The sequence below is a fragment of the Drechmeria coniospora genome, chromosome 02 (genome assembly GCF_001625195.1).
Source record: "Drechmeria coniospora strain ARSEF 6962 chromosome 02, whole genome shotgun sequence".
Lineage (NCBI taxonomy): Eukaryota > Fungi > Ascomycota > Sordariomycetes > Hypocreales > Ophiocordycipitaceae > Drechmeria > Drechmeria coniospora.
Window position 1 is genome coordinate 5,360,739 of NC_054390.1, and position 11,885 is coordinate 5,372,623.

Genomic DNA, 11,885 nt, shown 5'->3' on the forward strand with positions numbered 1-11,885 from the left:
CTCCGTAGTTGTACATGTACTGTACTTACTTACTGTACTATACTTACGAGTAAGTACTCCGTACGTTGTAAGTACTCCGTACGGAGGATGTTTGAAAGGCTGCGGGGCTGCCTTAGCATCCAGGCAGCAAGTCGCACCAGGTACAGTACGCTGCACCGTGCCAACGGCACCGAGTTGCTCCAACTTGCGGGACTAGGGGACGCTTACGAGAGGGAAATTTTTAGGCTCAGTCAGTAGTACAAGTAAGTAATACTGTGATCGAACCACCAAATTGACTTGGTACATGTAAACTCACGCCTACATTTCGCCCCCTCGTCTCCTTCGCCCTCCTGCCATAAAAAATTCGGACTTTTGCCTGGAGCAAAGTCGCACCTGAAGGATCCGGGAAAAGGAGTGGTCGACCTACTTCTTGCTTCCTGCCGCTGCAAAGGCTGCCTCTCTTTTTTTTTCTTCGACCGCAGCCCCGCGACCCGTCGCATCTTGTTCTCTTGTGTACCCGCCACACATACCCCCAAGCAGCGCAGAAACCCCGTGCACGCAATGGCGGCCGTGGCGACCGAGGCGTCGAAAATGGACCAGCAGGTCGACCTTTCGACGATCCCCATCTCCCCCGAAGGTCAGGAAGCTGGCGGCGTCGATGCCAAGGGTGATGGCAAACCCGTCACCGTCTTCCACGATAAGGACAACTTCAACGTCAAGCACCCCCTTCAGAACAAGTGGACTCTTTGGTTCACCAAACCCCCTAGCGGAAAGGTACGTCGTCGTCGTCGCCGCCGCCGCCAAGGTGGCATGCCCGAAAGCTTCGTCACGGCTCACACGTGCTAGGGCGACAACTGGAACGATCTGCTGAAGGAGGTCATCACGTTTGATTCTGTCGAGGAGTTCTGGGGCGTCTACGTAAGTTTCCCATCCGTCCGGCTCGCCCACGCCGGTGCTGACGTCTCAGAACAACGTATCTCCCGTCTCCGAACTCCCCCAAAAGGCCGACTACCACATGTTCAAAGCTGGTGTTCGACCCGAGTGGGAGGACCCGCAGAACAAGCATGGCGGCAAGTGGTCCTACCAGTACAGGGAAAAGCGAAGCGTCGACATCGACCGCCTCTGGCTGCAGGTCATGATGGGCGCCATCGGCGAGACGCTCGAGGATGAGGAGGACGGTGAGGTGATGGGCGTCGTCGTCAATGTCCGGAAGGCCTTTTATCGCATCGGTGTTTGGACTCGCACCATAGGCAAGAGCATTCCGAACCGCGGCGATGGCGACGTTGCCGGAGGAAAGGGCCGTTCCACCGAGAAGGGCAAGGAGATTCTCTTGACCATCGGTCGCCGATTCAAGGACATCTTGGAACTCCCCAGCCAGGAGCAGGTTGAGTTTTCCGGCCACACAGACAGCGCCCATGCCGGAAGCACGAGGGCCAAGGCCAAGTACACTGCATAGGCGAGGGCACTAGCGGGCGTCGGGCGAGGATGTTCGACCATGGCGCGTCCCCTGCTCGAACGCTCGACGTTTGTCCGCGCAGCGGATGCTTGGGCGTGCTCTCGAACCGGGGCTGACGAGGCCGACGCTCTGGCTGCATCGGCCGGCACACGCGACCTTATTTGGAGGCTATTCTTTAGTGTTCATGTTGCCGCATTCCGGGCATGCCATGAAATTGACGAACGAATACACGAGATTCGTTTCCACATGTTTCGCTCGCACCTGAACAGAAGTCTGGACGCCTCCTCTTTACATAATAATACACATACACGCCAACTCACACACACGCATGCTTCCTCCGTAGGCATCCGTTCTGTTCATGCGGCCATGTCAACCGTCGTCGCCGCTCGTGTCGTCTGCAAACATGGCCTTGACGAGCTGCTTCTTGTTGATCTTGCCCATGGCGTTGCGAGGGATGTGGTCGACGACCCGGAGCACCTGGGGAATCTTGTAGTTGGCAAGGCGGCTCTTGAGGGCGCGGCGCATCTCGAGGGGACTCCATCGCTCGACGACGTTTCTGTCGAGGATGACGACGGCGCCGACCTTCTGGCCCCAGTTGCCGCTGGGCACGGCCACGACGGCCGCCTCGGCGACCTCGGGCAGCGACAGCAGCTCACGCTCAACCTCTAGGGCCGATACCTTTTCGCCGCCCGTCTTGATGATATCGGCGGCGAGCCGACCCTGGATAAAATACAGGGATCCCTTGGCCCACGGCTGGGAGGAGTGACCGGCCGTGGCGACGGGTCGACGGACGGCGACATCGCCTGTCTTGAACCACGAGCCGCCGCCGTCCGGGTCGGGGACGAATTCCTTGGCCGTCGCTTCGGGGTTGCGCCAGTACCCGGGGAAGATGGTTGGGCCGCGAAGCTGGATCTCGCCCGAGCGCTCTCGGCCGGCGTCGTCGAGACGCTCTCCCTCGCGGATGACATGTCCTGTGTCGACGTCCACGAGACGTGCCTGCACGGAGGGCAGAGGCCAGCCGACGGAGGCGTCGACGCGGTCGGCAAAGTCGAGGCCGCAGCTAAGGGCCATGCCGACCTCTGTCATCCCGTAGCGCTCGAGGAGCACGTTCCCGCCGCTGAGACTGGACCAGGCAGCCTTGACGGGCGTGGGTAGTGCCGCGGAGCCGGAGATGTTGAGGCGCATGCTTTGGGGGGCGATGGCCTGCCGGCTGGCGGCTTGCAGCTCCGGGGACAGCGTCTTGTGGGTGGCGAGGAGACGGCTGTAGACGGTGGGGACGACGGTGAGGAAGGTGACCTTGGTCCTGTCCGGTTCAGGGCCGGCGGAGGCAAGAAATGGCGCGGCGAGGCGCTTCCAGACGGCGTCGGCGTTGAAGGGAAACATGAACTCGACGCTCGAGCCGGCGAAGAGCGGGGTGAGAAGGGCGTTGACGGTGCCGTGGATGTGATGCAGGGGGAGCACGTGGAGGAGCCGGTCCGAGGGGGAGTACCGCCAGGCCTCGATGAGGGACCGAGACTGTGCCGTGAGAACGGCGTCGGGGAGGAGGACTCCTTTCTGCCGCAAGTCAGCGCACGCCGGCTCGTAAGCCAAGGTATGAGCCTACAGGCCGGTTCGTCGTGCCCGAGGTGTACAGCATCAACCCGGCACCAGACCGCTCCGGGCCCTCGAGGGAGACGTCCTCCTTCTCTCCTCCGCAGCCATGCTTGGCCAGTCGCAGGTGGGCGGGTTTGCAGGTGAGCTCGGTGGCAAGAACTTGCTCCGCCTGGGGCGTGAACCTTGGCGAGGAGACGAGCAACGACGGCCCGCTGTGGTTGATGATGTACTGCAGCTCGGGGGCGGGAAAGGCGGGTGAGAGAGGCACGGCTATTGCATGCGCGGCAAGGCAAGCCAAGAGCGTGACTGGCCGAGTCAACAAGACGGCACTTTAGGGCTTGGAGAGAACGAAAAGGTTGAAGCAAGGAAGAATGAACGATGGGGGGAAGCACGAGACGGGTTGGCTGGCGTACCGACATAGTCGTAACTGTTCTCGACAAGAAACACCACGCGCTCGCCGAGCATGTCCGCGCCGTGCCTCGCCTCGCGCAGACGGTCCCGAGCGCGGCTGACGTCGGCGAGCAGATGACCGTAGGTGAAGCTCCGTCCAGACGATGAGTGGGCAACGGCAACGGCCTTGGGGTCGTGTCCGGCTATGGCCTCGAAGATTGGCAACCGGGGGAGGGTGGACAGCCCCCTCATCCCCTGCAGCAAGGGAAACGGGGGTCGCGAAAAGGCCGCTCGCTGGAGGAGGGACGGGGCGCGACTAAGGCTCATGAGACGCGATTGGTAATGAGGGATATGGATGACGATGACTCCTAGCCTCGGGCCAGGACGTAGACGCATGGTGGGATATGACAATTCTTCGGAGATGAAACTCTCTCGAATCTACTTACGCGAGCCGCACCGTTGTCACACAAATATCCATGCAAATAGTCCAGATAGTCCGAACGGTAAGATGATGCATCAATCCAGATGGCTCCATCAGTGTCGCATTAAATCTTGCTTCTACCAGTCGCCAAATGCAGACTCACTTGAGCAAGCATCCATTTGCATGAACGCTAGACGATGGTGTCTTCGGCAACTACTGTCGCATGATGGTTTGGTGTATTCCGTGTTGCCGGCCCGACACGTCTCTTAGTGTATGCTTGTTGGACTGCGCTTGTACATTTGGCGAGTGGAATAAGTAAGTAGGGGTTGAGTGATTCATGCGCCATTGGAAAATACTTGCCTATCCATTCTTAGTTTAAAATTACGCACCACCCTTCAACAAGCACAAGAACGGCTTCCTTAGCTCAGTTGGTTAGAGCTTCGTACTAATAGCACATTAGTAATGCGGAGGTCACAGGTTCGATCCCTGTAGGGAGCATTAGCTTCTACGCCTTTCGAGTGCTTCATTCATTTTTTTGGCCCATGGCCAGTTCTCTTTTTGGTTGGACTCGCTCTGCTTTACAGTACAAGCGCCACCCCCATATTTGCACGTGTTGTCGTAGTCTGCTCTGTGCTGAACAGACGGAAGGGAGGAACAAAGTCGACAGAATCCACAAAGCATACATCTACATCCATCTCCCTTTGCGTACAACAAACTATTAAAGCTAATAATAATAATAACTGCTACTATCACACACTGTTGTCCAGGTGCACAAATAATGTACGATGTTGCGAGCATTATTAAACCAGCCAGCCTACTAATAACTGCGTGCTCACTTCTTTCTCTGCCTCTCCTCTCGCTACCCTACACAGCAAAGCCGCGTCCCAAGATGTATGAGCACTTACTTTGTTTGTACTGAATACACCGGCGCCGTAGCTGGGTAAATTACTTGGTGAGCCAGGAGATAGTATTCGGATAATTCAATTCCCTTATGCCGTTGCTTGTGTGGTTGCACTTACCGTTGGTCCCAATCACGGATACAGCAATACGGAGTACACACAAACCAAACCTTTGAAGCATGCTTCCTTCGGTAGATGTGGCACTGCATTGTGACCGACTTCGTTGTGCAGCACGTGGGGCGGGCCATCCCGTTATTGATCGGTGCTCAGATTACCGCACAGTGACTACTAATCTAAGTACACTTATTACTTGTCCTTTGTACTGTACTTAGGTGTGCTCCAGTTGTATACGCACACACAATGTATTATTATTTATGGTTGCATGGAGTGCCTTGGCAAAGGAGGGATTGCTTGCTATATTGAATAACCTCTGACAAGTCGCAGTCAGTGTGGAGCATCACCATTGTTCCAAGAGTAATACAAAATACTCCGTATTCCTTAAGTAAGTATTTACAGTACGGCAGATACTGGACATGCACATGTAGCATGCACTCCGTACTAGCGCTGGGTACTTACTTACCTAGTACTTACTCCGTACAAGTATTATTAAGGAAAAGACAGGTGCTTCGTGTTTATACTTGCATTCCCAGGTACAGTATACCGCCATGGGCAATATGTACTTCTACTGTACATGCCCCTGATGCACACAATCTTCGCTGATTGACTGGGTACGAGTACGAGTGCGTGTTGGCATCACGCCGCTGGCAATCCTGCGCCCAACCTCCGGCAAGGTGCTTGTGCATGTGCACCGCCACCCATTCATTCGCTAGATTGGATCATGATCCATCCCAGCCACCTCGACTCGAGTTCTGTCCGACCGCTCCTCCACACTCGAGTCTGACAAAAGAAACTTGATTGGCTTGTTGGCCTCAATACCTGGGCATCATCGCACGGCCCAGGCCCTTTTTTTGCCTTTGCCAATCCTTGCGTCAGCACGTCTTCCAACTTGGAGGCTTCGTACGGAGTACTACTGCGGAAATTCGGTATTATCACACCATATGAGCGGTTGTACCGAGTACGTGTACTCTGTGCAAGGAAGACAGCCGCGCCATTTCTCCCTCGGGCATTCTTGAGAGATGCGGAAGGATCGAGCGCCTGGGTTGGCAACGTCCGATGGCGAAGAGGCCGGGGAGAGGGGAGAGGGGAGGGCCATGTAGTGAATCTGCACCTACTATGCACATGGACATGCGCAGCAGCAATTGCAGCGGCGGCAGCAACGGCGACGGCAAGCGTCCTTCTTCATCTGTCCATCAGGCACCTGCACCTTGGTAAAGCTGCACGCACCAGCCGCGTATATCCTGCCATTTCCAGATCCCGCCGACGCTATTCTCCCTCGAGCAAGCCGTCGTTCGTCACCGCCATGTCGGCGCCGTACTGGGGCCAGCTCCCCGAACCCAAGGTGGTTGGCCAGAGAAGCCAGCTGCCTGGCGACCATCATCCCTTCCCCCCCCACGATAACGACGACAACTCGTACTCTTTGCCACTCGACCCCAGAACGGGCACGCACCACGCGTCGGTGCAGACGACGGCGACCAACTCGACATTTGGCCCTCATTCGCCCGTGGACGTCTTTGTCGGTCAAGGGCTGGCTCCCAGACCGGCCGACTTCCAAAGGGTCATGGTGGACGGAGCGGCCGTCGTGTCTGAGAACCAACAGGCGAGAATGTCTCATCCGAACAATGACCCTTTGTGCTCCTCGGCATTACCGCCCGCTCCATCGGACGAACGGCGAGGACCACCCATCAGCTACTTCAGCCTCCCTCGTAGCTCCTATAATGGTTCCGATGCGCATCCAACCCCCAGCTTCAGACCTGCTCAACCGCAGCAGGTCGATTGGCACACCTTTCAAGGAGACTACATCATGGAACCCGACGGGCACTACACCACAAGGCCCGGCTACTATTCGGCTGGAGATGCGACGGCGCCGAGGGACGGCCACCATGCACATGCTTCCCAGCCGAGACGACCATCGGCTGATACGACGGAGCGTCGCAGAAAGTTGGCACACGACCGATCTCCACTTCAGAAGCTCGAGCTGACGCTCGACAGCATGACGAAGGAAGAGAAGCGGGCCCGTGTCCAGGCTGCCGAGCAAAGGGCGAGACAGAGAATCGCCGCAAAGGCCGAGCCTCTTCCTCGTTCCCAGCCGCCGACAGCTCGCGACCAGCACCAGGCGGGGAAGAAACGAGCAGACACACCACCAGGCCTGCAGCACCAGCGACCGCGCGAAAAACGGCCCGAGGAACAGCAGGAGCACTCGGGCAGGTACCGTGTAGAGCCGCAGCACGGAGGGGCATCATCATCCCGAGCGCTAGCTGATGCAAACTCGGGAATCCCCAAGAGAAATCTAAGCTTCCGCGAGCGTGCTGCTCGAACGGAAGCCACGTCTCCGAGGAACGAGACGCAATCTTCGTCGGCGATCGACAATGGCCCCATCGTCCCTCGTAAGGAGACCAACAAGTTGCGAAAGCAGCCTACCGCAGACCCTCGTCATCAGCAGACGAGTGCAGATGGGGGGGCACTTCGACACTCGAAACGGGACCCAGTTGACTCATCTCGAATACCTGCAAAGGCCATTCCGTTGTCGGTGCGAAACAAACAATTCCCTGCTGTACCGACATCGCCGATAGCAGACCCTCATCTTGTCCATGTCCAGGGCGCGAACCTGGCGGGCGGCCCATCTTGGGCACCCCAACCTACTAAAATGCGACGTCGCGCCACGGAGCCCGGTGAACACGTACCCAAGTCCCCGGATGACAAGGCCGTAGCAAGGCAAGTCATCGACCCGACGCAGGCGCCTCGGGTGATCCGGGATGTCGGGGCATCAAGGCGATTCGCATCGCATGACAGTCTTTCCGAATCCTCCGATCATGGCTCGCACATTGCGTACCGGAAGATGCCCGGTGCAGGGCTGTATAAACCTCCGCAGTGGCTGGATGAGTGGAAAAGAGGCACAACTGGAACCTTGGCCGGCGCGCTGTTGGAGCTGGACCATACCCAGCTATCCACGATTGATAAGGACAAGCCGTGGTGGGAGGTGGACGGCCGAGCACGGAGCAACAGTTACACTTCTCGCCAACGCAAGGCCGAGGCCTTTGACGGAGAGTACGATGACAGCAGCGGTGAGTAGCTCCGCAACGTTGGCCGACCCTTACTAACCGTCCCAGCACCGACCCGATTCAAGCCGGCTCTACACCTCAGTTGTGGCCCTCTCTTGAGATACTGCGGCATTCGGCGCGAGCGAGTTCCGGCGAGAACGCGCGGGCTAGTGGATCGTGAGATCTGGCGCGGCAGCATCATGATTATCACATCGGACGCCGAGTCATCCTACGACATTGCGCCCATCGTCCGCCTCTTCGTGCAAGAGATTGAACTACTGCCGCCACCACCTGAGCAGGTGGACGGGGAACTTCCGCCCGAATATGTCGACCCCGTTGCTGGCCACCCGAAGCTCGGCCGCACCGGCGAGACGCTGTACGTGCGGCCCGTGGAGCTTCTAGAGGAGGCAAAGGACCTGTCGCGGGATGAGAGCGACACCGGCCTCTTCGAGAGTTCAATGAGCCCACCCGACATCCCTTCCGCCGTTGGCGTCACGGACCCTCCAGGGTCGTTTGGTCATCGGAAGAAGGCAATCGACGTTGACGGCGAAAAGGTGCAAAAATACAAGGACGTAAGGGGTTTCCGGCTTCACGCCGAGCGAGGTTGCACCTTTTGGCGATTCAACATCGAGGTCGAGCTGCGGGACAAGCAGCAGCGCATCGCCTACCGCGTCAATCGGGGTCCCTGCATGGGTTTCTGGGTACCGCCTCGGGGGGAGGCCATGAACGTCATGTTCCACGCCTGCAACGGCTTTAGCTTGGGCGCCGAGCCTGACAACCTCAGCGGACCGGACCCCCTATGGCGAGACGTTCTCAACAGTCACCAGACGAAACCTTTCCACGCCATGGTCGGTGGCGGTGATCAGATCTACAACGACTGCGTCGCCGACGAGTGCGCGCTGTTTGGCCAGTGGCTCGACATTCAGGACCTCACGCAGAAGCGCGATGCCGCCTTCAGCGCCGAAATGCAAGACGAGATGGAGGCATTTTTCCTCCAACGCTACTGCATGTGGTTCTCCCAGGGCTTGTTCGGGCTCGCAAACTCGCAGATCCCCATGGTAAACATGCACGGCGGCCATGACATCTTTCAAGGCTACGGCAGCTATCCCCACCATGACATGATGTCGCCCGTCTTCCGGGGACTGGGCGCCGTGGCCTTCAAGTACTACATGCTGTTCCAGCACCAGAGCTTGGTGAGCGAAACAGAGGGCTCGGAGCCCAGCTGGATCCTGGGCAGCCAACCCGGACCGTACATCAACGAGCTGAGCCGCAGCGTATTCGTGTCCATGGGCGGTAAAATGGCGCTTCTCGCCGTAGACTGCCGCACGGAGAGGACGGAGAAAGAGGTGATTGCCGACAGGACGTGGGATGACGTGATGAACCGCATGTATGCCGAGGTCAAGCGTGGCGAGGTTGAGCATCTGCTCGTGCTGCTTGGCGTTCCCATGGCGTATCCCCGGCTGGCAAGACCGGAGAAAGCGTGAGTGCCGCGCCCTCAGCCCGCAATGGATGGAGGGGCCGAGCTGACGTGACTAGATCGACGTCGAAATTCATGAGCTCCGTCAAGGCGGCCGTCTTTGGAAAGCCCCCGAATGATACCAACGACAGGGTTGACGTTCAGCACGACCTCAACGATCACTGGACGGGCAAGAACCACATGGACGAGCGGAACATTGTCATGGAAGACTTGCAAGACCTTGCCATTGACAAGTCGGTTCGAATCACAATCCTCAGGCAAGTACTGCACGAAACGACGTTCTGATCGTCGCTGACAAGTGCAGTGGCGACGTCCACCTGGCCGCCCTTGGCCAGTTTTATTCGAACCCGAAGATGGGGTTGGCAAAGCACAAGGACCCGCGATACATGCTCAACATCATCTCGTCGGCCATGTCGGACATGCCGCCGTCCGACGCGACGGCGGATGCGCTCAACAAGCGGAACAAGGTCTACCATTTCGACAAGAAGACGGACGAGAGCATGGTTCCGCTGTTCCAAGACGGAGTGGACGGCAAGAGCAGAAGCAACAAGCACCTCCTTCCACATCGCAGCTGGTGCTCCATCCGTGCCTGGTCACCTGGGTCGACGCCGTCGCCGTCGCCGGCGCAGTCGGTGCACGAGCGTAAGCCCAGTCCTCCACCGACAGGAGGCGGCCTTCTCCGCAGATTCTCATCGAAGAAGCAGTCCAAAGGGGACCGCGTCGACGGAGGAAGAGAAACCGTTCGTGGGGATCGCCCTCCCGTGTCCGGCGGCATGGGTCTGCTCCGCCGTTTCTCGCGACGGAAGTCTGCCGACGACGAGGGGCCGAAAGAGCTCATGAGAACGAAGTCACTTGGCAGCGGCGAGGGCGCCCAAAGGGACACCATTGGGCTCGGACGGCGAGGCAGCGAGGGCCGCCGGGCTGATGGAGGTATTGCCGGTCGATGGCCGGAGGAGAGGGACGAAGAGGAGTACGCGGGACGTCCTTCACACGCCCTGGTGGCAGCGCACCTCTCCGACTCTCGCGGCGGCCTCGTGCAGGACGAATACGCCGAAGGGGACGAGTCCTACTTTACCGCTCGCCCGACGCGCAGGTCACAAACTATGGGAAGCGAGAGCGCTGCGGCCGCGGAAGCAGACGACCCCATGCGGCGACCATTCCACAGGACGCCCACAGGGCTGTCGACGAAGCAGCTGCGAAAGGTGGAGCAGTTCCAAGTCGACCTCGAGGGCGGATTGGACATTACGTTGAACGTCGAGGTGAATGCGAAGGACCCGGCGGGAATCACGGTGCCGTATCGGCTGCTCGTGCCCCGGCTGCTGTACGAGTACGAGCGGGCGGAGGAGGAAGAGGAGGAGCAGGAGGAGGAGGTGGAGGAGGCGGCATCCAAGATGGGAACAGCGTCCAAGACGGGACCGGCGTCGGATCTGCAGCGGGAGCCCAGCGGGTTCCAAAAATTGTTTAGTCCCAAGAAGAAGGCGGCCAAGTTCACACGGGTGCAGGAGGATTACGCTACGAGCGTCGAGGACGAGGAGGAAGTCCGGCGGACATAGCATCATGCATCGGGGCTAGGCGAGTTGCGTGAAGCTGTCAAGGTCGGCACGTCTGTCGTTGCGGACGTTGGCGTTGGGGCCAAGGCGAGTTCACGCCACCTTGAACGCTCCGAGTCTGAGTGATTCTTGTGCAATTGGGAAAGGAGACAGGACGAGTTGAAAACCACGAGGCAAGGATGGCCGGAGAGGGTCGGGCGTCGGCAATAGTATGATTGAACTTCTCCACATGACAGGTGTTGATACGAAGAAAGCCAGACAAGTTAGAGCTGTTATTGAGTACATGGAGGAGTACTGGGTTGCAGGTGTACGTTTGCTAGTTGCCGATACGCTTCGTTACTCGGTACATGTACCATGATGTCACCGCAGGTACCCCGATAACTGCCACTGAAGGAGATATTAGTCCGGATTGCACTGTACTTACGGAGTAATACTGCGTACGGAGAGTACTTGTACAGAGGTAGCTCCAGGTGGGTACCCACCAGCATGTGTGGGCCAAACGATACGCCCGAAATGACCATCATCGGCTACAGCAGCGGCCAAGCATTCCGGCCATGGACGTGGGCGGCATTCATTGGCCATGAAGCACTCCCGGCCTCCACCTCGCAGCCACTCCATCCCCCCTCCGAAAGCTTCAACACTCATTCATCATGTCCATCCACCTTACTTTTGTCGTCGGCATCGCCAGATATTAACAGACATCTCGGCTTGTACCTGTCGTCTGTCGTCACGCCTCCCGCCAATCCATCGTCGGCCCTTCTTGTCCCTACCGCGTACTCTTCCGTTGCGTTGTCGGTTCTTTCCCTGCCTGCCACTTCTCGTCCAATTCCAGCCTTCCGTCCGTCAACCTCTCTGTCGTCCAGTCTCGAGTCGTCCGTCTCGACCTTGCGTCGACGATCCCTCTATCCCGGCGAGGAGGGTATGGCGGTGGGCACATCATGGCTCGCCAACCAGTGTCTATG

At 58.4% G+C, this 11,885-nt stretch overlaps 3 protein-coding genes and 1 non-coding gene across 4 annotated transcripts; 3 read left to right on the forward strand and 1 right to left on the reverse strand.

Annotated features, from left to right (window-relative positions):
• Positions 1–540: 540 nt before the first annotated feature.
• On the forward strand, positions 541–1,435 carry DCS_04554 (uncharacterized protein; the record flags this gene model as incomplete). Its single annotated transcript, XM_040801862.1, has 3 exons — positions 541–753; positions 826–897; positions 947–1,435. The coding sequence occupies 3 exons, from the start codon at positions 541–543 to the stop codon at positions 1,433–1,435; spliced, it is 774 nt and encodes a 257-aa protein (XP_040656895.1).
• Positions 1,436–1,804: 369 nt separating this feature from the next.
• Positions 1,805–3,814, reverse strand: DCS_04555 (2-succinylbenzoate-CoA ligase; the record flags this gene model as incomplete). Its single annotated transcript, XM_040801863.1, has 3 exons — positions 1,805–2,989; positions 3,039–3,334; positions 3,442–3,814. The coding sequence occupies 3 exons, from the start codon at positions 3,812–3,814 to the stop codon at positions 1,805–1,807; spliced, it is 1,854 nt and encodes a 617-aa protein (XP_040656896.1).
• A 438-nt stretch (positions 3,815–4,252) lies between these two features.
• DCS_t50 lies at positions 4,253–4,337 on the forward strand. Its single transcript has one exon. It is a non-coding gene; the product is annotated as a tRNA-Ile (tRNA).
• Positions 4,338–6,158: 1,821 nt separating this feature from the next.
• On the forward strand, positions 6,159–10,926 carry DCS_04556 (uncharacterized protein; the record flags this gene model as incomplete). The annotated part of the gene is made up of 4 exons (XM_040801864.1): positions 6,159–7,920; positions 7,966–9,376; positions 9,433–9,606; positions 9,678–10,926. 4 exons carry the CDS (start codon positions 6,159–6,161, stop codon positions 10,924–10,926), a joined length of 4,596 nt encoding a protein of 1,531 aa, XP_040656897.1.
• Positions 10,927–11,885: the final 959 nt, after the last annotated feature.